Source organism: Pieris napi, chromosome 20 (assembly GCF_905475465.1).
Source record: "Pieris napi chromosome 20, ilPieNapi1.2, whole genome shotgun sequence".
NCBI classification, from domain to species: Eukaryota; Metazoa; Arthropoda; class Insecta; order Lepidoptera; family Pieridae; genus Pieris; species Pieris napi.
The window spans coordinates 451718-479493 of record NC_062253.1 but is presented as its reverse complement, the minus strand read 5'-3'; the positions used below and the strand labels follow the sequence as shown (position 1 = coordinate 479493).

At 33.8% G+C, this 27776-nt stretch overlaps 1 protein-coding gene across 6 annotated transcripts in view; it reads left to right on the top strand.

The window, feature by feature from the left end:
• The window catches only part of LOC125059999 (inactive dipeptidyl peptidase 10), a 348882-nt gene that overhangs the window by 298528 nt on the left and 22578 nt on the right, over window positions 1-27776 (top strand). For all 6 annotated transcript variants that reach the window (XM_047664738.1, XM_047664737.1, XM_047664739.1 and 3 more), the window contains one exon: window positions 15368-15575. In XM_047664738.1, the coding sequence (XP_047520694.1) occupies window positions 15368-15575 (208 nt within the window). The remainder of the gene's footprint in view (window positions 1-15367; window positions 15576-27776) is intronic.

The following is a 27776-nucleotide window of genomic DNA, read 5'->3' as shown; positions in this document are numbered from 1 at the left end:
TCTTTACCCCGCTGACATGCAATTATTTTATCCTTTGTTTTTTTGTTGAATTTCCATGTTTGGCAAGCATACGTGAGGCACGGTATTAGGCACGAGTTTAGTACTTTAGTTTTAATTTTTATCGGCTTGCTGATTTTGTATAAGTCCTTCAGTGCCCAGTATTTGATCCATAAAAAAGAGAGATCGTTAAATTATTTAACATAGAAAATGGTTGTACATTTCTAACATAATCAATCTTTGCACGGTTCGACGTATTATTAAATAAATCAATGCCGGACCTTTTTAGGTCTGGGCCTCAGATTACTGAATCTGTTTCAGGATCATTTGTCAATCCAATAGTCACTACGTGATCAGCCTCCTGTGCCTGACACGCCGTCGTTTTGGGTATAAGGCAAGCCGGTTTCTTCACGATGATTTCATTCACCGTTCGAGCGAATGTTAAATGCGCACATAGAAAGAAAGTCCATTGGTGCATGGCCGGGGATCGAACCTACGACCTCAGGGATGAGAAGCACAATGCCGGCCAACACTGCGCCGATGTATGTACATAGACATAGACATAGACATAGACATAACATTTATTACAAACAAAAACACACACACATAAACACACAAAATAACAATACTTAGAGAAAACATAAAATAAAATAAGACATCACAAACAATAAAAATTAGAAATTAAAATTAAGAAATTTTCTTTTGCCATTCGGTTCGCTTCTAGTGTGCAATGTGTGTGTACTGTGGTTGTAATTGGCCCTGGCTCAGCATTATGCTGAGGAGCAAGAAGTTCCACAGCGCTGGTCATTCTGCCAGAGACCACAGCAGCTAGTTTGCGCCTCTAATAAAATAAAATAAATAATTATAATACCAAGTAGAAAAAATAATAATAATAATATTAAAGATAAGTATTAAAGAAGTGTGAGTAAATCGTGTGTAACGTTGTGTAATAAATAGAATTAAATTAAAAGTTAAAAATAAGAATAAACGTAAATAAGTAAATATTTGTTTGTTTTATGGGTAGAAACTAAATTTTGTGGGACTTTTGTTGCATAAGTAGAAGTGTCTTATAAGTGCGACTAAAATTCGACTTTAATTGAAGACACTTCAACGGAGGAGGGATATTGTTCCAGCACTTCGTCGCGTTATATTTAAAACTCCCACGAAATGAAGCCGTCCGATGCTTGGGAATGGCCAGCTCCTGAGTGCAACTCCTGACTTTATGCTTGTTGGCATTACTACGCCAGAGGAGCTTTTTGTATAGATATTCCGGTTGCTTAGTACATACCACGTCAAATAATAAACAAGCCAGATACAATTTTTGTCGACCCCCCATTGTTAGAAAATTTAAGTTGTTCAAATAGGGGGTGACATGTGAGCGAGGTGGTATGGTGATACAAAACCGGGCGCATGCATTTTGTACTCTCTGGATCAACCGTTGTGCTTTAGCAGTTATACAAGGCCCATACACCGGAAGAGCGTAGGTAAGTTTGGAGAGCACAATGCTTTCACAAAGTCTAATACGAAGGTCGATACTTAAGAAAGGTCGTATATTGTATAGAACCTTGAGACGGAAAAAGCAATTACGAACTATATTTGTAACATAATCTTCGAACCTCAAATGACTATCGAATTCTACGCCCAGATTTCTTGCCATTGGTACCTGAGCTATAGGCGAAGAATTAACTAGAATTGTGGGACTTTGTCTTGTGAGATCAGACACTTGCTTCCTGGTGCCGACCATAAGAAATTTCGACTTCGTTGGATTTAAGAGGAGTGCGTTTTTATGGGACCAAACAGAAATTCGTTCCAAGTCCTCATTTATTTTTCGGACGCCGTCATTGACACAAGCCCTATCAACAGGAAGATATATTTGCAGATCATCAGCGTATAGATGGTAGTGACAATTTTGGATACATGAAGTTATGTCTGCTGAATATAAGATAAATAATAGGGGTCCCAAAATAGACCCCTGAGGTACTCCTCTGTCGACAGGGCCCAGAGACGATGAAACACGGATCCCATCACTTCCCAAAAAACACACTCTCTGATATCGATGCCTGAGATAACTACTAAACCACGAAGCAGATATATAGTCAAATCCATAGTAACGAAGCTTAGAAATAAGAAGAGGAAGATTGATACATTCAAAAGCTCTAGAGAAGTCAAGAAGAGTGAGGATGGACGGGTTACCTATGTCTTGAGCTGAGATCAAATTATCCACTACATCAAGCAATGCAGTAGTGGTACTGCGGAGTTTTCTAAATCCTGACTGAAATGCAGGGAGTATGTTACAGGCTTCGCAATGCTTGATGACTTGGTTATAAACTACTCGTTCCAGGATCTTTGAAAGGTAAGGGAGAATGCTGATCGGTCTTAAGTCTTTGAGCTCTATTGGGTTTTGTATTTTAGGAATTGGCCGGACAAGGGCTATCTTCCATTGTGATGGAAAGGTATAGGTTGAAAGAGATTTGTTTATTATGGCTGTTATAATCTTTAAAGTATAAGGAAGCGTTAAAATAAACATATCTCTATTAATTCCGTCATCCCCCTGTGCATTAGTCTTGATGTCCAAAATAAGCTTACCGACGTAATGCTCACTGACAGGTTCGAAGGTAAAAGTTCGTTCGCTGAATCGATTGTCATCAAAGTATGCGAGATAGGAAGGGTCTACAATATTATCCCCCGGGATATTTAAGAAATGCTTATTCATCTCATCAGCATCACACAGGTACCGGGGTAGATCATCTGTACGTGCAAAGTCAGGCAAGATATTCTTTTTTAGATTTTTCCAAAGCAACTTAGTGTTTTTATGATGTGTATTGATATTGTAGTCGAAGAAAGCTTTTTTTTCATAAAATAAACTGCAATTAACCAAACTTTTTAACTGTTTATATGACTCAAGATGAACATCTAGCCTGGTTCTGCGGTACCTTTGATGTTCATCATTTCGCAACTCCATCATATACCGGATATTACTGGTAAGCCACGGGTATGATAACTTTTTTACCACCTTTGTTTTTACTGGAGCAAACCTGTCGAAGAGTTCGATTATGTAACGATTAAAAGTATCAACCATTTGATTCACATCAGCAAAGCTCTCAATTAAATGCCAAGGTATCGATGCAGTAACCTTATCGAGATTAGATTTATCGATATCTTTTAATGGCCTGAACGTTATGCGCTTGGACGGTGCTTTCGGTTTGTTCAATTTAAACTCTGTTAGAATAAAAGCGTGTGCACCAAGATCTGGGATATATTCGATATTTATGCAGGCAACTGGGGCATTTGTGCAAACAACATCAATGAGTGACTGACTGTGAGAAGTGAAGTGCGTAGGATCCTTGACATGATTAACTAAGTCCACTGTTTTCAAAAATGCATTAAGACGAGCTGTGTTACTGTCTAGATGTTTCAGAAGATTTATATTAAAGTCACCGGTAAGTACCAAGTAATCACAGCTACCTAACGATGAGATAGTCTCCGTCAATGCGTCTAAGAAAACGTCTACATTCAGCCAAGGCGGACGATACGCCGTACCCACAGCAACACGAAGTGATTTGACGTTAATCTTAAGCCATAACTGCTCCACAGACTGATTGCAATGGGGAAGACAGCAGACACGCGCACTAATACCACACTTGACATAGAAACCAACGCCACCACCTCTGCTACGAACTTCAGGGGACCGGGGCCTATGGCGAAAGGTGTATCCTGGTATTGTCGGTGCACGAGCCTCCTGCCCATCCCTAAGCCAAGTCTCGTTGATTGCAAAGATATCCGGCAGATGGCGATCAAATATGACACGCAATTCATCATGCCGGGTACCCAACGACCCCGCATTAAAAAAACCAATAAGTAATTTTTTATGCTTGTTCATGTTACTTGATATAAAAAAATAAAAATATGCAATAAATAAATAAATCCCCCCTTGTAATAGCTATGAATACCCAACTTCGATATATTATAATTATAAGAAAGCAATAAGATAGACAATTTATACATAGAGGTATTTTCAGAAGATGAATAAATTGATACATAGCAGTAAGTTTCTGGTATGCACAATAGTAAAAACATATACATATACATACACAATACTTTAAATAAATTAATAAAATAATAATATTTAAGTCATGAGGTATCATTTGATGGTATTCATAAGTCAAACAATTATTACCCTGTGTACAGAATATATAAACACACAAATGTAAGTAAATTAGACTGTGTCTTAAGTATATAAGTTTATGCATACCAAAGAACCAATAGATCAAGATGAATACTACCACAACACACACATCATTAACAGAAACGATTACCGATGGCAAAGTATAGACAGTATACAATATTAAATCAAAGAAAGACACACTACCATTAATCTTAGCCACATGTATGAGATACACTAGGGATACTCCCAAACACACGTAGAATGTCGGCTTCAGTACGAAAAATATTTATCTTAGTTGTTTCTGTCTGCCTAGCAAACACACGACCCCCCTTCGTCCACACAAATCTCCAACGGTGTTCCTTGCATTTCTCTCGTAGCTTACCATAAAGCAAGCGATTGACCTTTGTTAACCTCTCATTGATATAAATCGGCTTCGGGGCGTGTGATGGAAAGCCAAAATCAGCTGTTGATAAGTTACGTTTTACTCTAGCCTGTTTTAAAAAATCATTTCTAATGGAACGGCGCACGAGTCTCACTGCAATTAGCCGGGGACGGGAGGGACGGGTAATGACTTGCGAGCCGTCCGAATCATTGTTAGTTGGAGGTTTAGCACCGACGCGGTGTACACTAACTATATCGCGCTCCTCAATAATGACTCCGAGCTTCTGTGCGGTAGTGAGAACGAGGTGCACTGGGGACTCATTAGGAAATTCCGGGATACCAGATATTTCAATGTCGTTGAGTAAATCCATTTGGCAGCGTTCGTTTAACTCATATCGCAATTCTGTGACGGTGGTACTAAGACCTGAGGTATTCTGTGACGAAAGTTGCTTGCGTACAGTGTTGAGTTCAGCCCGCAATTCCATATTATCACTTTCAAGTGCCAGGATTCTCCCCATGTGAGTATTCAATTCATTTTTATACTCAGCTAATTGACCGGTCAAAAAATCAACCGTTTGCGAGAACTCCTTTTTAATCTCGGTGAGAGCAGCACTTATGTTCGATTCCAGAAGTACTTTAAGCTGTTCATACGTTACTGGGCTAGTTCCGGTGTGCGAAGTGCTATTTGATGATGCACTGCTTTCCGGAGAGGACTCAAATTGAGTCTTAACGGGTGTCTCGTCACCTTTACGCCTTGCCGTGACATTCTGGCAGGAGGGGCAAATCCAAGACTGTTTTAGTTTTGTTATATATTTTTCTTTTGAAAACATAACAGTTTTCAAAAGATAATTAACTCTTGTATGACAGTTAATATTTTGATCGAAGATTTTTATTTAAATCTATAATATGCTTAAACCTCGATGGCTATTAAAATTTCAACAAGGCATACGTAATACAATTTATGACTTAAATGTTAAAAGCCTTTAATATATAGTTAAATTAATCACTGTGAGTGCATTTTACGGGTAATTAAAAGTTTAACTGTTCATAACCGGTTTTATTTATTACCTTGTAAAATAAACTGTACTTAACGGAGCAGATTGTGTCATTAAAATTATACATTCTTTATGAACATTTTAAGCTATCAATTATTGTTGTATTGTATTTAATATCGGAAGTATTACCAAGTATAGATCCATATTTTGGTGGTGAATTGCTTCTTCTGGGAATAGGTTATTTGAAACCAGATTTGACTATTCAAACTTATGTAGACAGAAATAACATTCTTCGTATTCAATACTGAAACTCGTGTCTATCTTGAAAAGCCCTAACCGTTACGTCCACTTGCTGCCTCCACACCACTCTATCCTCAGCTTGTCTTAGTGCATTAGGGATAGTCTAAATTAATCATTAGTCTTAATTTGGCAGACCACCGGGTGTCGATCGACCCCGACTTCTCCTGCCATCACTCCATGCTAGGGACCATTACCAGCCATTACCAGTCGAGACTATGAACTATAAAAAAAAGTGCGTGCGTACAAAGTACATATTTTAGAAGTGAAACTTCTTTGGCTAACAAATTTTTAAGTCTTTTTCATATTTATACAAATCTAAACTTTAGAAACTTTAGATTTCGGAGACTCAGAAGGAGGGAAAATGGATATGAAAAAAGATGTGTAATTGTCATTAAAATATTAAGTGTCGAAATTAATACAAATAATATTTTTTTTTAATATCTTCGTTAATGAAAACACGAGGTAATTTACAATTCGTCATTTGAGATTTCAATAACATATTTTTCAATAAAATATAAAATAATAATATTTCATTTACATATATATTATTAAATATATATTATAATTTCTCTTAAAAATAGAATTTATATAAGGTAATTCGCCCTTTCTCACTCTCTCTGAAACGGTCTCAATCGCTCTCTCCCTTTTCTTCGACAAAAACGCTGCACATCTTCGTGACGCTAATATTTTTATTATTGCGTTTCATCCGTAAAAAAATTACCCTCATGCGCCTAAAGAAGTTTTACTTCATAAAATAAATGACTGTTTATTGTTTGGATATAAGAAACATACAATAACTTTAAAACCTACATTATTTGAGCGAAATTTTATTTTAAAATATTCCCGTCTCAAAATATCTTGCGCCTGCATATCGATCAAAAGCTCCGGAAACCTTTCAGAGTTCATATTTATTTACATTGCATAAACCGAATATTTCAGTACACACAGGCATGGAGTAACTTGAGGCATTTCTCTCCATAATATCTTACCTATCTATCCGAAGAATCTGTCTCTTGAAATAGAATGCCAAATTATCGAGTAGGTATTGTTAATCCACATTTAATAACATCCATAACGGATGTCTTAGAGTAGTCCCTCTGTTTAACAGTTTTGATGATTTTTGGGTTAACGTTTTAGAACCCAAAAGTTATTTAGAATTTCAAGAAAACACTTAATCCGACGTTTTACATATTACATATTGAATTCCTTTATTCAAAATAAGTAAATCACCCTACATGACGTCGTGACGTGCGCCACAATTCATATATAGATACAGAATTATGTCGAAGTACCTACTAAAATGGGGTTATCCAAGCTAAAAACCCATCAAATTATCCGGATCTGCGCGGGTCGTTGTGCACTTTTATACTACGAAATGTCACTGAAATCCGGGCAATTTGTGCAGTTTATGATATTTTTACGAGCATGCACTTAGATGCAGCAACATCATTTCGCCAAAGAACTTTCTCATAAAGGAAAACATCGGTTTATTTTTCTCTTTCGAAGTTAGAGTCTGAAAAGAGTTTTTATATTTATTGTGAATTCTTCATAAGGAATACGAGAAAACTTTTAACATTATATTTTTGATGGGTGCTTTTATTTACTGTTAGACATCACTGATTTGATTTACAATTTTGAATCTCTTTCGACATATATAGACATAGTATAATCCTCGTGTGCTTCAATAGTTTTTAATTAACCTCAAAATTCCATCTGTCACTTTACAATTAATTTAACCACTGTGGGTGCCTACCCAATACAATTGGATCCATCAAATATTTATCTGAAAATCATTAAACAATGACTCAACAATAAAGTAATGTTGACATTACTTTATTCTCTATACAATATCGTTTTTAAATAATTAGTTTAATGTAAGCATTCGTTAGGATTGTAAAATATGCACTGAACTTAGTATCTGAGTTAAATTAATGCATATATATATCTTTTTTTAAGCTAGGTACCAGGGGAGTGTCAAAATCTCTCCTTTTCTAAAAAGGAGCTTTATTTACTCAAAAGGATTGGCGTCTCCCGCCGGGCCCGGCCGACAACTACTCCGGAAATATCCTCGTGAGGATATTATAGGCGAGTTGGAACCCGCTGGCCGACGGGACCCGCATTACCTCTCGTACTTTTTATCTTAGTGAAATATTTGACAATCTTATGGCATGTCAAATTTTCATCCACAACATTATCTGTAATCGTAACGAAGAAATCCTTTATTCAAAAATGGTTATTTTACGAATCCATTCATATGAATTAATCAAAGTTGATTTAACATTTCGATATCGTTCCATCCCAAAATGTACCGTCGTTCTTGTACAATTTCGTTTAATATTTGAAATTGTATGCCTTAATTTTCTTACATATCCTTAGGTATACAGTCGTATACGTACCACTGCGAATCATTATATATTGAAATTTAACTATAGTAGATAGTATTATTAATAAAACATAGAATAAAAACTCTGTTTTGGGCTCAGATTGCATTTGTTTCGTTAATTAATGTTCTTTGTAATTGTGGTTTAGCTAGAAGTCCGATCACAGGAGGCCCAGAAATCATTAAATTATTTTTCTAGGCGTATATATTAATAACGCAATTAGAAAACATAATCCATAGCCAGGATTTGAATCTACTACCAATGATTAATGTGGATATGTAAATTCGCAAGAGCAGTGATGGCTTCAGCCTGCGACTCATCCCTGAGGTCGTAGTTTCGATACCCGGCTGTGCACCAATGGACTTTCTTTCTATTTTTTTCTGCTCATGTGTCAGGCACAGGAGGCTGATTACCTACTTACCTATTAGATTGACAAATTATAATAAAACAGAGCACACAGAACTCTAAGGCCTAGATCTAAAAGGTAGCGCCGCTGATTTATTTTCAAAGATATCTTTTAAACCAAGTTTTTATTTTTTTTATTTTTCCATATCTACTGATAAACATGAACAATTGCTTTACCCGCAGACACACATAATGTTATAATAACTTCTTGTCTAAATAAACCACTTAAAATTGTGCTTGCTCCACAGGCAACTAGAATAGTTACGAGAGAAAAGTTGTAAGTAATTGCCTAATTAAAAAGAATATTAAACTTGGTCTCAGCCGGTTCGCAACTAGTCACATAGCAGATAGGACCTTGACTAATAGTGGCTTGTAACAGAGCTTCCAACTTTATCTAACTTTTGTTATTACTTGCAAATGTTTCAAAGATAACCATCCAGCTTTAGAAAACTATGTGAGAATTAAATGATAAGTTCCTTGTATTTACAGTCTAAGTTGGAAAAACGCAAGGAAAGATAAGCTTTTTCTCGTATATTCGGTTTACTTTAAACATTTATATAAATAAAGTTTCATAGTCAAAAGTCAAAATCATTTATTCATATAAGTAACACAATGTACACTTATGAACGTCAAAAACGCCAGTTCTCAAATCAAGGGCGGAGAACGGAAGAGAAGAACTGGTAATAAACTCTCCGCCACTCTTTTTAATAGCCAAGTTTGTTGGTTTTACACAACGTTTGTAAGGAGATGCAACCATTACACCATGTTCCACATAACATATTAAGTAATAAATAATAATAAAATAAATTTAAAACAAAGTTTTGTCCTTTATCAACATAAACAGATCCTCAGCTCAATTTATAAACAGTACAGAATACTCGAAGTTTGTAAGAATCGCACACATAAAAAACGAACAATAATTTATCAAATCCAGATGTAATTAAATTAAACTTTACATTATTCCCTTAAGCACTGAGCCATAGAGAAGTTTAATCGTTTGCAAAGCCACTCGGCTCTGCAGTGGATTCCGGTGTCGGTGTGCTAAGCCGTGAAGATTAAATTGGTAATCTAACTAGTGACACAACGTTCAAGGCGACAGAAAAAATATTAGTTTTCTTTAAGGATTAACTACATAGTTTTGAATCCACTTTAATTATTTGTTTTTGTCGCTTTTGCCATTGAAATTTTGATAATGAAACGACTCTTTTTTCATTTTTATTTGTAAAATCTTAATTACTATTACATGTGATATACATATATAATCAATATATTTTTCGCTATCGCTACGTCTTCTATAAAAATTATATAATTTATTCAAACAATAAATTCTACTAAAACCAACATAAATTGACTGTCACAAATGTTAACAGACTCTTCTTAGATAATTTCTATTCGCTGTCCTTTATCACGATAACAATGAGATCCTATTATTAGACCTCCCCTCCCCTGCCCCCCTACACCCCAACAGCCGGTTGCGACGATCGATAGCTCCCGGGCTTTTAAAATAAATATGTATAATATAGGTATTGCTCAAATAATATTTCAATTTCGGTTTTCTCAGTTTACCTCTAAATGTAGAACTGAAATCATATTATGAATAGTTCTCGTATAAGTTTGATTAGTTGGATGAAAAATATTAAATTTACGATTAGGAATAAGGATCATTGTTGTTGGTTATTTACAAACAAGAACACCATAGACCGATGTTTGCCAACGTGGGGCCCACACCCCACAGGGGATCAATTTGATTGGTAGGGGGGGGGGTTGGGTTTCTATTCGAAAATGTATTAAAATTATTTGTAGTTTTAATTTCAGTCCTTTTTATATATATTGTGAATATACTTACAGTATTTCGTTAACAATTTCCTAGTAATTTCTAAAACCTATCAATTTTGTTTCTTAAGTGATCAATTCAATTTTTAATATGAAAAAATAGGTATGTTACGTTGGTGGACATAAAAATTTTAGCAAGACTAAGGTAAAGCATGGCAATAACAATTTTGAAAACCCTGCCATAGACAGTCCTCAAAATAACTGCCCTTTATTCACCTGTACCAATCACCATAAAGTAACGAAATAAATCGTTTATTATTTGCGATTATGGTCTGTTTAAGAGAACAGTAACCTTATCTGTTTCAGTGAACTCAGGTCTTAAAACAACCGTACTAAAAACAAAAACAGAAAGGGCGTACCATACCCTTGATATCCAGTAATTCACCCGTAACAGTCTCGACGTTGCAATGACTCCATAGGTGGGCGTGAGTTGCCCACCTCTTGGTTAGTCTCTTGTCCCATAAATTTTGATTTTTTAAATTATATATGGCCCCTAAGCCATAAAGAATACCTATGTTATCTAATCTAAATAATTCAGCTCCTATCTATGTATCTTGTAAAATATAAGATTACAAAAATTACTAATTTGTTTTAAAAGATTAAAATAGTTCATCCACATCATAGTAAAATAACACGACGAAAAAAGCTTACTTAAAAAAGCTTATTTTAAAACAACAAAGAGAAACCTTCCAGCCCTCCTTCCTTCTAATATTTCAAACACTGTGATGGATGAATAATTTACGACAAAGTTTTCGCGGTACAATAAATATTGTCACGTAATCGCATGCCAAACTTTCTGACAAGACGTATCGAGCAGTTACAACACCCAAACAAAATTACAAACCCAAAAAATTTCCTAAAAGATAGGAAACATTTCTTTATATAGAACTTTAATTTCCACGCAGTTTCTATATATTATTTTCAGTTTTAAATAAATCATATGAATATGTATGTTTTCGTTGCTACTACTACGAAAACATAATAAATAGACAATATCTTTTCATTTTCATCCAAATCAATAAGATAAGGCAAACCCCATAATGTGACTGATTTGCAAAAAGAAACAAGTTCACTTCATACCAGCCAGACCTTGTTCCAACGGACTACGGACAATTTTGTACATAGCGAAAATGTTTCTTTCCAGTGGACAAAATACTTTCACAGAAATTTCCGAATTTAGATATCCACAGTTCTATCTCAACGGCGTAAGCGTACTTTCGTTTAAAAGCCAGCAGATTAGATAACGTGGACAATTTTGTTTACATCATTTAAAAACAACTTAATTGTTCAGTAAAAATTCGGAATCTTCAAACTTAAAATATTGACTTTGGTTTAATTACTTAAATTAGACATCTTTGATGCATTCGAGAGCTTCATAAATCATGTGTAGATTACAATACAAGAGACCACATAAGTCATCAACTTGTCTAACAACTGTTTGAAAATGTTCTCTCACCTTTAATAATTAGTTTATTTTAAAATCAGGCATTCTGCAAATGGATTTCAGTGGCTAAGCTGATGATTGAGCGTTTACTTTGAATCATTAAAAGCCGTATTCATTTATTAATGAACTCCCCAAACCTATTAATCAAATAAGAGAGGCACTTAACTCGTTTGAGGCTTTCATGAAAGGCTCAGCAAAATGGCGTAGATAATTTTAAGCATTCAAAGTGAATGTTTTGTTGCCTTATATCTTTATTTTGCAACTTAATTTAAGAACGAGATTTTATACGTAAGAGCAAGTACAAATTTTTTTCTTGGGTCTTAAACACTACCAATAAGTTCAGTGTTCGGTTCTATTGTTCAATCTAAACAAAATTTGTTGTCTTTATTTATTTATTCAAGTTTACCTCATCATACATAATACTATGGCGAAGGTAAACATAAATATTATAAAAAATACAATTAAGATATCTACAATTAAAATACCATAAATTTTTGTTAAGCAGAAAAAAAAATTAACAACGGATTAGGTATGAGATAGGCACTTAACAATGCTTTCTATAAAATTGATCAGACCACTACCGAATATAAACAGCTCCGGATAAGTACTGTTTCATCAGGTTAGTTATTCAGACGGAATTTAGAAAGTTTTGCTGATTTTAGACTTTGGGAATGAGTAAGGGACGGCAATGTTAATATCCTGTTAAAGGTCACTGCCCTGTATTTGATTAAGAAATTTATACAAGAACGTAACACCGGCTAAAGATCTCCAATATCTCCATACAGCGATATCATATTAAATATCTTAAGTCGAAGTTGTTTTCTTTTTGGTGTGCATTATAATTTTGAAAACCACAAACAACTAGCTAGCTCATCAAAAGCAGCTGATTATTCCAATATAACAAATACGTATTAGTTATTAATTGTTATTTTTTTCTTAAAAGTAATCAATGATTCGAAATGTTACCTCCCGCTCGATTTATAAGCCGATATTATCTTGATTACTAAGTCGGTAGCGCGATTCATACACACGATTTATATGAATAGTCATCAAGGAACATCAATCAGATGAATATAATAATATTTTATTTTATATCAATATTTTTTATCTATCAATAGATAAAGACGATTATTAAAGTTATCCATTACTATGTAAAGTGACTTTAAAAATACAAAATAGTTAACGTTAACAAAAACTATGAGTGTTAAATAACTTTATTAAATTTCGTACGTATATTGTATTTAGTCTAGACAGCTGCAATAAGTATGGAGTTTAAAAATGATCGTTATTTCGCGGATTTTATTAGCTCTTAAAATTGAATAATTTTATTTTTACTGATCGTTTCGTTTCGTTTCGTTTACTATCGTTTGCGTATGCTTAATATTTACCCTAAGTTATTATTCGAAATTAAAACAATAATTACCAAGTGGCTTTGTGCACTAAACTATGAAGAAAAAGAATTGCTAGTTTAAGAATAATTTAACCATTCTTAATTGCCACAATGCACTTACTCTATTTAATACTAGCATTCTCCACCTCCCATCACATCCACACAAAATCCATGAACAAATGTCTCAACCATGTAAAGCTGTATCTTTAGTTTAGTATTTTTTAATGCATATAAATCTTAGCTTTCTATTTTTCTTTATAATATAGTATTTTGGTTTCAATTATTGTTAAGTTACTATTTCATTAAACCATTGGAAGTGCGGAGTACCCTTATGTACAGGTCTCCCTAGACTTAGTTCAGGGGCTCCAATATCTGCAAAAATGTAACTCGTTAATGAATAAAAAAAAATTGAATTAGAATGATTAATTCTTAGGATAAAATGATTGATGAAACGAATGGCTTATTTGGGGCCGAGACCCATTTAAGATAGCGCCACTAGATTATTATTATTAATAACTAATAAGTAAGTAATAGTAACTGTTCCGCCATTTTATGCGGAATGATTGCTATGAATGATTTTTATGCGGGTATGAATAATTGAAGCGGTATTAATATTAGGTATTTTTGTGTGTTCTAATATAAAACTACTAACCCTTAGATTTAAGTTATTAAGTTGTAATTACTATCATAGTTATGGAACCTTATTTTCCGAAATAAACAGTTTTTATTTTATTTTATACTCATGATATTATGTAAGAGAAACTGAATTTTTTAAACAAAACAATACAAGCAACAAATCTGCTGCTGTTATTTCCCTGTGTTGCAATTAATTTAAACCCTTTCAATCTAGCTCGGCTATTGTGTTTCCGTATCACAAGCAATTTACTGTTGGTTAAAATTAACTGAAAGTTCATATGAATAAAATTGTGATCAAGATTTTAATTTAATACAATTGATTGAATAAAAACCTAAAATAACTGGCAATTATTATTACTAATAACCATTTAAAATTAAAATGTCAGATAATACGACTTTGGTGTTATAAGTTGTATATACACTGTTCAATTTAGTTATTACTTTAATCTTGCAAACGTAAAACTTCTGTGGCTGCGTAACCGGCACCAGTTCCCGACAGCTGATGGTTTCGGTTGCAGCAGAGTCTTCGTCATTCTTCAACCGTTCTTTCTCATTACCAACTATGGAATTTACTTATTAATTAATTTAAGTAAAATACATTTTCTGAGTTTACTATAGCCATGCTAATGTTAAAAGGCCGTTGTGTAAAGGCCGGTAACGCACTCGCGAACCCTCGGCATTGGGAGTGTCCATGGGCGACGGTATTACTTAACATCAATAATATCCTTTCCCTCGCAATATATTTATGAAAATATTATGTATGTATACAAAAATAGTGATAAGTTTTCTAGAATAGAACATACGCATAATGTTAATACTCGGAACAAACGCAGACTGCAATTTCCCTGTACTAGACTATCTAAAGATAGTAATTCTTTTTTGGGAAAGGGGATACCTTGCTTTAATAAAATCCCAGAGAGAGCTCTTTTATCTCTGCCTTTTAATTAATTTAAGAAATGTATTAAAGAAAAGCTTTGTAAAAAGGCTTACTATAAAGTTATTTAGTTGATAATAGGGCCTGGGACTAGTGCTAGACAGGCTACTTGTAATTAATTTGCGATATTTGTTTTAAAATAAGTGTTGTTTGCCATAGTCATTTTCTATGATGATTTGATATTTTAAAAGAGTACCGAGAGTTTTTTACGCCGGCTTTTTCTCTCGGCCTACACCCTCTGTCTTCTTTACTGATGAGTAGGGACGTATAACGATTCAAATTTAGTGACGGTGAATAAGTGATACCTGTTTCTTATATTCCATAATAAACAAATATTATTATTATTTTTTATAAAAATAGCGGTGTAATGATAGTTGGCCTGATGTCTCTGATAAACGGTAGTTACACTAAAGCTTTATCTCACTTTGCCGCAGCTCGATATATGTGTCTATTTTATTTTATACGAAACAATTATTGTTTCTAATAATTTTATATTTTTGTTCTAGGAACTAGCAGCTGCCACGCCCACACAACGCAACTGGCGAGGCATTCTCATAGCGCTGTTGGTGATAGCGGCTGTGCTCGGATTGATAGTGTTTAGCATAGCACTCCTCACCCCCACAGGAGACGATGGAAGGGGGCGCGGAAGACGGCCTACTCTTTCCGATGTGCTCACGGACCATTATAAGCAATTTAACGGCACTTGGTTATCAGGTAAGCTACAGTCATAAAGTAAAAATACTTTTAGGTTTGGTCCTGTATTAACCTCCGTTTGTAACTAATAGACAACGTTTAAAGGAATGCTACGTGTTGAAGCATTGTTGCTAGGATATATTTACATATTTTATTACGCAAAGGTCAAAAATGTATAAGGTTTTATTTTCTCAGGTCCTTTTCTTATCACTATTCTCTTGTAGATAATTTGTGTAAATTCCATCTCACAGCTCATCCTTCTTAGTCAATTCGTTTAGAAAGTCCGCCATTCAGTTGTGGAATAGGCTGCCGGAATCCATAAGATTGGCGAGCTCCCTTTCATATTCTGATCAATAGTGACTTTTGTAATTCATGTTTCTTATTCTAATGCATTGTAATTGATGTGACTTGTAGTGTTAATTTTTGTTGATTTAGTTATGCACTTCTGGCACTTTACCCTTAATATTTCCCTTTTTTTAGTCTTTCCCTTACTAGGTTGGCCTGGAAGAGATCGCTTGTTAGCAATTATGCCGTCCGTTGCATCACTAATAATTTCTGTTAAGTTTTTCTTGTATGTAACAAATTTTAAATACATATATTAAGCGAGGGAGGAATTATATATTCTTCGTCTAACAATCACGCTAAGCATTAACCAATACTTTCAAACACCGTCTTATAACACGCCACGAAAGTTTTTTCATTATTCTTGCAAAATATCATTTCCACACGGAGTCGGGTCGTACGTTCACCCTAGGGCTGTCACGTAGAACCTTCATTTTTATTACTCAACTAGTGGGTAGTAGACAATAAACAGCAGAATTATTAACTCCACTGGCTATTCACAAACAGAACATGGCCGGAGCAGTTTAAATGTGACATAAGTATTTTTTGTCAAATCTATATTATATTAATATAAAAAGGTAAAACGAATATTTCGTTTAATAGTGATTAGTTAACATAATCGGCAGTCAATTACAGATACGTGACACGATCACTATGTACAGCGGTCAGGCGCCTTAGCGTTGAATAGAGATGTGGCGTTTACCACGGAGAGTGTTCATAGGAGTTCGGGTTAATACCTGCAGCTGAGTTTCATCATTATTAAGGCAGTTGTTGCCGCGCACCACCAACTTTGTGGAACCAGCTGCCCATTGAAGTATTTCCGAAACAATTTGACGTAGGGTCCATCCAGAAAAGAGCGTACCGATGCTACGCACTCGGCGGCACACTCGGGCGGCCGTCGTGGCGTCGCGTCGCGGCGTGTCTTAAAAGACGAAAACTTCAACTTAAACCTTTTGTAATTTAGTGCGTTGGCATAAGCCGATTCCATATTTTCCAAACGAAAATTCTATTTGTTTATCCCACAATTTTATACACATTTCTTAAAAAGTAAACTCGTGACTACCCTATGTAAAGTAAGCTGCTAAACAACGGATAATTTACCTTTGAACCGCTTTTAGTTAGTAACGAGTTATTTTACACCGGACCATATCGGGTCAATAAACTTTGATGTATGTTTCAGTTAATATAAACTTACAATTAAACGAAATAATAATCTGATACAGTCAGATATGAAATTAGGTAATAATTATTGTTTTTTGGTAGTTTAATTATTTATTAGATTCATTGTTTCTTATTTATTTATTCAAGTTTGCCACATCATACATTATATCTAAGGTATATGTTACAAACTCTTTTATCTAAAACGTATGACAATTTAGGTAAACATAAATGTTACAAAACATAAATAAAAATGTATACAAGATAAAATAAAAATAAAAATGTGCGTGTACTAGTGTACACACGTTAGAAGTGAAACTTCTTTATGACCTTATTTTTCGAAAAATTATCTATATGCAACTAACTTTACAGAAATTGGTTAAATAAAGTTAAATTAGATAAAGTTTAACAAAAGGCTTTTAATATCACAGACTTGAATACAAATAATACAATTATTTCATTTTACCTTATTACCACTAAGATTATTACAGAATTTCATAAATTGTAATATAATTTTTAGTATCATTGTTATAGTTATTATAAATTTTTGTTATTAATGGTTTAGAATCTCTTCGAATCAACCGTGGTAGGGACGACAAAAAGACGCGCGTAACGGTCAAATGTGACGCGTAACCGAAACATGTGACGCGTAACCGAAACATGTGACGCGTAACCGAAACATGTGACGCGTAACCGAAAAATGTTACACTAAATTTTTTTCCAACCCCGATAAAGAAGTTTCACTTCACTACCAGAAATTGTTGTTTAGCAGAAAAAAATACCAGCAAAACGAGATAGGCACTTAACAAAGCTTTCTTTAAAATTGATCAGCCCACTACCGAATATATCCAGCTCCAGATAAGTACTGTTTAATCCGTTTTAATCGCGAAGAATTCGAAAGAGAGGTATCTGAACTCCTAGATTAGTTGTTCAGACGGAATTTGGAAAGTTTTGCTGATTTGGAACTAGTAAGGGATGACAATGTTAATATCCTGTAAGAGGTCACTGCTCTGTATTTGATTATTTAGCAATTGATACAAGAACGTAACACTAGCTAAAGATCTTCGATCGTACAGTGATATCAAATTAAAGTTCCTCGCTGATGGTACTGGTGCCTATCAGAAAATCCTGTACTTATGAAAACTAGGTGTCGAGTAAATGACCTTTGAATTCGTTTTGATCGCATATAATGTATCTTGTTGTTTTTGTCCCTTTTACTGTTGCAAAAGGTGGGGCAAACTTTTTGTATTCGTGTCTCTTGTTTTAATCTGAACGCGACACGACGAAACTTTCTGTACCTACCAATGCCTATTACTATTTCACCAGGATATCAAACACAGGACCTTCGGCTTGTGCGCCACGGAAGTGGATTTTTTATTTTAAATTAGCTATTATACATAAAAAAACAGATAAACATAGTTTCTAGGACGATATAATTTATTTACATCATTCAGATCAGATTTTTAAAACATTTTTGTTAACCTTAAGCCCCAAAAGATTAAAACGTCACGAAAACAAGGTAGAATCATATATATTTAAGGAAATTGAGGCTAAATTTATTCCGGTACTTTAATTAAATGCAATAATAAACGAGTTCGTATAAAATTCTCATTTCGCAGTAAATTAAACTAAATCTCAGGCAGAGTGTTTTCAAAAGTAAATTAAATCATGAGCCAAAGAATGCCTTTCTATTCCTCTTTCTATTAATCCTCTTTATAACGAAACTATTCAAATAACTCGAATTTATACTTTAAACGGATATTTAAATCTTGCCTCGAGTTATGTAACCTAACATCGTATGTTAAATGTATATATTTTAGTAAATAATTAAAAGCGTAAACCAAAGCAATCATCGCACACTTGAAGCCAAAATGAACCCCTTATTTCCCCACATTCATAAATTGTAATATAACATTTTTACTTTCGATAATGTCCAAAAAGGTCGACTATACTTATATTGAAGTGTCACTTAGATTTAAGAACCCTTAAATAAGCTAAGTTAAGTTTTTGTTAGCGTCGCAACCCCACTATCCCTAATTTTATGTTTGTTAAAAGCTCATGTTTTAAACAATTAAAGCCAGTTGACACCAACTTCAAACAGTTTCATTAAACATATATTTGAACAAACGTCTTCCAACTTCCAACCGCCACCGAACTTAGCTCTCGTATTGGTGTAATAATTTAACTGACTCAAAATAGTAGTACACTTAGTTTTATAGTAACAACTAATTTGATATAATATTTATAAATAAAATTGTCATGGAGTTTCGGGTTTACGTTACGGGACGTTTTTTTAACCAAAGGAGGTGTGAGGAAATATTTTAAGAAGCAACAATTTAGTTGTTTGTAAATATTAAGTTGTTAGTTTAATGTTTAATTTCAGTTTTCTTTATATATTAATGTAGTTAATAGACTTATGTTTTCGGTTTAATATATTCTGTTTATCAACGTAACGTAATCGGTTTTGGATTGGTACATTGCCTACGTGTTATCTTTTATAATATGGAAATATGTAGCTGTATTTACTTATAAACAAAATAAATATAAAAAAATATTTTTATATTAGACATTGGAAGGACAAAAGAGTCTCCACAGTTGATAAATAACTAAAACTTTATTAATCTAACACTTAATTTCAACACTGTTACTTTCTTACAAAAGAGAATTATGCCAAGTTAAGTGAAAAGCTTTCAAAAGAGTTGTTAAAAGCCATTAAAACTTACTTCGATCGTTAAAAAAGCGTGTACGGTACAAAATACGTTGAAGAAACAATATAGGGTGAAAACGGCTATGTTTTTCCACCCTCTTTTCCCTCCCGCTTTTCCCTACGTCGGTACGGGAATATTTGTATAAGGCTTAGCGGCTCAAATGGGTAAGAATGGAATCTTGATAAATGACTTACGCTGAAAACGAATATTTATTTTGTTGAATGGTCTTAATCTTAGATTTTCGAATTAGCTATCTGTATTTACGTTTATATATCAATTGTATGTCAAACATATAATAGCTATTTGAGCCTACCTACTTTTATACATAAGCCTGTAACTGTATGAGAGTCTTGCGGCGGCAGATTTTGCAGATATTCAATTATTCGAGATTATTATATATTCTACATAAATTAAAACATGTACATTGAATCTTTATCAATTACTAGTATACTCGGCCAAGCGTTGCTGTGGCTAAGATTTTTGTTATATTACATAGTAGTAAACTATTATAAAGAAACGGCAGGAGAACACCAATCCACCATGCTTTTTTGGTGGTTATGCCATTAAATTGTAGCTTATGTGAAACGTTGGTATTTATTTTGATAAGGATCAATACCTAGGTACGAATAAAGAGCCTTTTCTAGCGGTGGTATTTTTATAAAAAAAAATTAATAAAAGGACGCTTATTGTGAAGTAACTATAAAAGACAAAGACATGCTGTCGCGACATTTTTTATAGATAGTGATGTGTCTTGAAAAATTGAATTACATCATTTTGATCTATCATTATTAGTTTTCGCAGCGCACGCGAATGAAGGAAGTTTTTTGTTTATTTTTTTACACCTGAAAATGAAACATAGTCTATGTCACTCGGGAATAGTGTAGCTTGCCAACGGTGAAAGAATTTTTGAAATCGGTCAAGTAGTTTCGAAGCCTATTCATTTCAAACAAACAAAAAAACAAATCTTTCCTCTTTATAATATTAGTATAGATAAACACTGATATGGACGTATTTTACAAAACCAATGGAACAGAGTTACTCATATTAATGTAGCGACACATATTATATGCCTACGAATCACTATGTCATACCCTGAATAGCGCTAAGTTATTTCGGCCGCTAAGGATATACACAACTTCTGGAACTTAGCCATTCGGGCCTTCAGGCCGGCCAGTTAGTCGTTAGAATAGTTGAGGATTCTCTCTTAAGGTTGGAGGAACACTATACCATCACTCCTCCACATTACAAACATTATATCGTTGACATAGAAACGTTTTAAAACTCAATTTGTCTATTTATAATGATAACATTAACATAATATACATTTGTTATATGTACATAACTCGCGTACTATGCAAAACTTAAATCAATAAAAAGAATACATAATACCAACGTATCTCATGTATATAATCAACCGTAACTCAAATATTTATTAAAAAAGTTCTTTGGTTGTTTTTGAGTCCAGTTGCATCAGTGTACTTGAAATTACATAGAAATATTATACTTTAGTACAACTTGAAGCTATTAGGTAGGAATCGGTCCCAAAGGGGTGCGCTAGTCACGGAAATAACTTGGTGTAAAGTTTGTTATTCTCACAATTACTGTAATTACCTGTTGTTGAAGGTTATAGGTATAAGTTGTTTAAACTAGTTTTGTGACTCAAATACATTTCAGTTTACCAAATATCCCACATTTTTTATTCCGTTACAAGTTAATCAATAGGTATAAGCCATAAACCATCATGAACTGATGTCTCACTGCCAGGTGCCTCGCGAATGAGTTGCTGCTTTTTAAAATTTAGACGCTTGAGATTTTTAAAAGTGCGACAGAATACTATTTTTCATTTTAAAACGAATATTTATATTGTGAATTGTGTGTTGCTCAGTCTAGTAAAATCGCTTAGCACTCGAGTTACTTCTCAGACCTGAGATAACTTTCAAGCCCTAGTCTCAAAGGCATTGAGCAAAGCAAGAACATCGAGCGATACTAAGCTGTATCACCTATGAGTTACGATTCATTTTTCAACAACACTTTTTATAACACAAAACTCCGCTATTGTAATGCTATAAGGTACATTTTCAAATTGTATTTTGTTTATTTCCGGTAACGGAAATTATACTTTATGTGAATGAAATAAGGTTTGTTTTAGGTTTGAAATTGATTTTGTTATAGTGAGAATGTGAAAATTAGTCGTGAAAACGGTCTTTGTTAAAAAACGACGGAGTTATCTTTCATTAGGGGAATTATTGGCTTTGAAGCAGTGTCTTTGTGATTCTATGTACGGGATGTTCATGGATTTAAAATTCTATAGAAACGTATTTGAGAATGAGATTTAGTTAGCTTACGAAAGCAAATTTTGAAAATGTATATCTATATGTCGTGGCCCAATATTGGTACAAAAAGTTCGGCGTCAGCCTTAAGCCTGGAATCGGACCCAGTTTAAGTTATTCAAATAGACATTATAATTTTAAGATAGGGGACATTTCTTATAAAGACTACGCAAAATGACTTAGTTTCATTGTTATATCGAAGAAAGTAATAAATTCCCAAAACGTGCCCAAAGTTTCTTCATTTCCGATAACTTATTATCTTCGTGACTTTTCAACTTTTCACAACTTTCACTTTTTACACTAACAGGTGTCGGCGGCTTTGCGTGGAAATAAGATAAAGCACGTAATTATGTGCATTATTTCCCAGTAGTGAAATCCTTATACATCCTTGGATTTCTCAATTAATAATTTTTCTTTATTCTAATGTATAGGTTTAAAAAGTCTCAGTTTCCCTTTCCCAAAGATAAATCCATGGGTGCACTGATCGCGTTGTTTTTTTTTTTAACTTCTCGTACTTGGGATTGAATTGGCTTCGGGTGGAAAAATGCTAAAATAAGCCATAATTGTTTAACAAACAAAGAGGTTTTACTTTATAATTATACCTTAAATATGAAAAATTGCAGTGTGTTTATTTTTTTAAATAAAATAATGAAATTGCGTCCCAAACGGCTTCAGTCCACAATTCATTTTTCATTAAGCCATTTTTCATTTTAACTTCAAACAGACTCAACGAGTATTATGAGAGCCTCGTTGTTTGCTCGTGAAAACTAGATGATACTCGCCTTTGTAACGGATTTAACTAGGAAGATGAAACCCTAAGAAAATATACATTATGACAATCTAAGAATGCAACTTAACAAATATATAAAATATAGTCAAGTGTATAAAAAGTAATTATTTATTTCCTATTTTTTTAAGTAACTTAATACAAATACAATAGAAAACTTATTAGTATAAAAATTTAACTACGTACCTAATATAAACAAAACAAGAAAACATAAAACCTAAACCTCTTTATAACAAATTATAAATAATGCAATTCTTGTGAATACAGCCAGTGTGCAACTAAATATATCCGTCTCCCATGCAATAATATTCAGGGTGCACAATACATGCGTAAATGGCGCTTTTCTGAGTTAATTTGTACGCGCTCAATGCACCGCGAGCAATTGCGAACGCTTACCACGCCGAGTGTGATTATTTGGAACTCGCAGCCCCAGCTTCTTCAACATTTTCGCATTATATATTCTACCTCTAAGGCCCTTAAAGAAATATAATGTAATAGTAAGGTCCCTACTTACCTCTAACCTGCTGTATACCATACCCAAGACAAACAAAGTTGGATACATAACTGGGTAAAATGGGTACACTCCATACAACCTCATGTCAATTTATATCCTTTTTACCACTTTTAATTCTTCCAAAAAAAAAGGAGATTCCTTGTCAAGATTACGGATTTTTATAGTATTAATCAATATTCAGCGTTATTTAAAGAAAGTCTTAATAATGTTATTTCTATTAGATCAAAACAACTTCCAACAAAACGAAAATATTTTAAAACAAATTTTAGCAATAATTTATCTTAGATATTCAACCCTGTTCGCATGTATTCATCATTTTTGGGTTCGCTGAGCCTCAATGGATTTGGGAAATTTATTTTTTCCAGAACCTTTATGTATGTTAGACGAATTTGATGAAAAAGCTGTATTATTGCAAAATTAAAAACCATCATTAAATTATTTCATAGAAGGTTTTGACGTGATTACGTCTTATAAATCGATGACTGACGAGTCATAAGTGTACAATGTACCTGTATACCTGTATGATTAAATGATTTTTGAATTTGAATAGATTGCGCGCCGGCTGCTCGCACGAAAAAAACATATTGTCTTGTCACGTTCCACCTGGGCCGATCGACACACCAGACCTGTAGACCAGCTATTCGTAGTATTCCGGAACCAATGTATCTTCGGGTCTTTTAAGTGAACCAATTTTAAAAACGAAAATGCATTTGTCATTAGTTCATTGCCGGCGTTTTGTAGGCGGTCGTTACTTAACACCAGGTCAACTCGCCCCCATTTCTAACAGAGCTGTGTGTTAGATGACATAAAAGTTAAAAATACATTCATTTTTATATTCCCATTACATGAAGGTAGTTTTAAATGCGAAATGTTGTTCTATCATGCTCTTTTAACGTCCCACACATATTCAAATTCTTTTTTGTGCATATAAAATAACACTGGGCGAGGAATAAATTTAAAGGTGTAGCAATATTCAAAATAGACATACGGACAGACAGATGGACTGACAGAATGAATAATGCGGCCGGCGGGTAGTTTCATCCGAAATTGGTTCAAATATATTTCTAAGCCACAAACACGAAATCGACATCAAAAAACTTGGTTTGCTGTTTAGTGATTGACGTTTTGGACGAAAAAGGGTTATTCTTAAGCCTATTGTTCGGTAAATTATTCAATGTAACAGTGGATTTCAGGGATGAATTTAGCAGCTATTTTTTTTTACACAGCAAGTAGATATTTCACTTCTAGAATCTCGCAATTGCTGAAACTGGAAACATTAAATTACGTAACAAATGTCGATTCGCGTCTATATCCGTTTAATAAGTTTTATTTATTTTTTACACGTTACACACTGTACTGCAAAACATTTTTTTTTACAAAATACAAAATGTTATATTTACAATAAAAGGATGTCGATGGGTGTTTATTCGAAACTCCTTACATTTAACCCTTCGTAAGTTTCCAAATAATAATTGAATACAAAGAAATAATTATGTCTAGATGCAAAATTTAAAAATAGGTAAGTATTTAGGTTAAAAGACTTTTTTCTCAAAAAGACAAAAAATTTCACCTACATAAATTACTACATTAGATGAACATAACATTGTAGTCGTTCTTAAAATAATCACAATAAAAGATAGCCGTACATGCAATAAACTTAAAAGTAACCAAAGATATATGGATTAAAAGTAATTATACAAAATGACTTTAAAAGTAATTTTGTCTAACATATTCACTTAGCTTCGATTTGAATGAAATGATAGAAGTAATATTTGTAAAAAAACGTGATTTCAAAACGAAAAAAGCCAATTTTCTTTTCTATAAAGCGAAAGTTTAGGACTTTTTGTTTAGGAATTCACCAATTTTCCGAGCCAATAGGCCGTCAGGCCTCAATTGTTGAACCTTTGCAAAGTTCGCGATTGTTTTTCAACAAAAGCCTACCCGTGTTCACGTGGTTATATTATTTAATCCGAGTTCAGGACTGTATATAGGAGAGGGTATGTACAATGTATATTTTTTTATCAATTTACGTTTGAAAGTCCAGTTTTCATATTAAAACGGTTTTATCCCTAAAGGTCAATAATTAGAATGAATACATTTTTATTTCTATCTCCTTCATTCCTACGTATCTGTTTAGCCTTTTTTGGCAGACTTCCTCCAAATGACGCCACTTGGGTCTGCACTGTGCCACTCTCTGCCGCGTTTCTTTAATCTGGTCTTTCCAACTTCTAAATTGTCTTCCTCTTTTGCATTTATTGTACCTTAGGCACCAGTTTAATAATTTGTTGCTCCACTTTTCTACTCTTCATGCCATGCCCGCCCATTTCAACTTAAGTTGATTTATTTTCATTGAGTTAACCTTAGTTATTATTCATAATGATGTAGTCTTTATTTTATGTATTCTTCTCTTCCCTATCATACATCGATCCAACGATGTTTGACACACCTGTAGCGTTGTTTGCTGTGTTTAAGCTTCCTTTTAATTACCATGCTCGTTTTCTTATTTTTCATGACTTGTGAGAAAAAGAAATAGAGCAGAGGTGTAGTTCAATCGGGTAAATAAACTAAATTAGTCTTATGAATACGGCGGTAAGTTTATAATTAAACAATATATTAACTTAACCAAATTAAACTCTCCTCTTTAAACCGAAACCTCTTTTACGTCTAGTAAGCGTTCCCTGGAATATAATACCAAAATATAAATATAGATTTAAGTTGGCGCCTTGTATAGTACCGGTGACCAAGCACCAGAGCTGGTGCTTTCCTCGCTCAACCGATAAGTATCGCAAGGAAAAAGTACAGCAAGGAAATGCTTCCAGCGTTAAAGGTACACTGCCACAGGGACCAAAGTTTTTCTACTGTATATTTTTTTGTTATGTTTAGGTTTTAAGGAACATACGAAAACCCTTGTTGTAACTGTCAAACACTGTATTGTTTTATAGCCAAGGCTGCATTTATATATTCAGACTTATCCAACAACGTAAAATTGATTCTGAAGACTTATAGAATATTTGAATCACAAGTTTAACTAAACTTTTAATTATACTGGAACTATCCCGTTGAACGACGACGTACCTTGGAACTTAAATGTTAGAAACAACACATTTCACATGAGTAGGCTTTGACGGCGCATTTTCTTTAATGTAGGAAATCGGAAGCCTATATACCGACCACTAACCGGCAGTGATGTTGTACACAATACTTCGTCATGTGACTGTTCCCACAGTTAGTTTGCGGTTATAACGCACTCAGTACTCGTGTTACCATATATACAGCTGTAGGTTCCCAAAACCGCTAGATACACAACAAATATAGTTTGGTTATAAATGTTTTTATAGATCTTCTATTTTATTTGATGCTTATACAAGCGGAACGGATTACAGAAACATAACTTATAGCAGCTATGTAGCACTTACCCCGACAACTTTCCTTTGAATAATTGTAATGTAGAGGGAGGGTAAAACTTGCTGAGTTTTTTACCGTTCTTCTCAGAACAAGGCCTCCTGGTAGTTTTGCGAATGGATGGCATAGTCTTCCTCTTTCGCGAATTTTGTAAACGTTTTTGTCATTCATAAGCATGCGCTAAGACGCATCTAAATTGAATAAACGTATTTTGATTTTGATTGATTTGATTTTTGAACTGAGCCAGGTTTCATTTCGAGGGATAACTGAAGCAAAGGAGCAAGTGTAGGTATAAGCAGATTTGATTCAGAGCACATTTACAGACGAGGCACTAAGAGTGCCTTCTGTATGTCAAAATCCAATGTGTTTATGACATAAGGGAATCATAGTTTGCGTTGAATCTAAATCTTACTCTAGAAACTAAAATATTATTGTTTAAGTTGCAGCAAGTACTCGTAACTTTAATGTATGGACAATACTTGTACTACTTGTATTTACTTTTAGTTCAATTAATTTATTAATTTGTAGTTATAATCAGGATTATAATGAATTTGCTAATTGTTAACTTAAAACTATTTTTAAGTTATTGGAAATATTTCCCGGGTATCGGTCAGCAAAATGGCGGCGGTCTGCCTCGCTGAATCTGGTAACAGTTGGCACATATCGGAATTTCGCTATTGTCGATTCCGTTACTGTATTGGCTCCTAAATATTGCTTATTATTCGAATAAAAATTCGACAATAATACTATACTTTTACGACTCTAGTCTCTGAAAGTGTTTGGTATATAAAATAATATAACTTTGCTATTGTTAAAACAATTCATGCTTTAATATCATAAAATCAAAAGGAATATTGTTTCCAAATTCACCAATATCGAGTATATTGTGAAAAAATTAAAAGCAGAAGAAAAACTGATGATATTTTATTGATATAACTGCTGGACAGATTTTGATAAACTTTTTTGTGTGTTCAAGTGGAG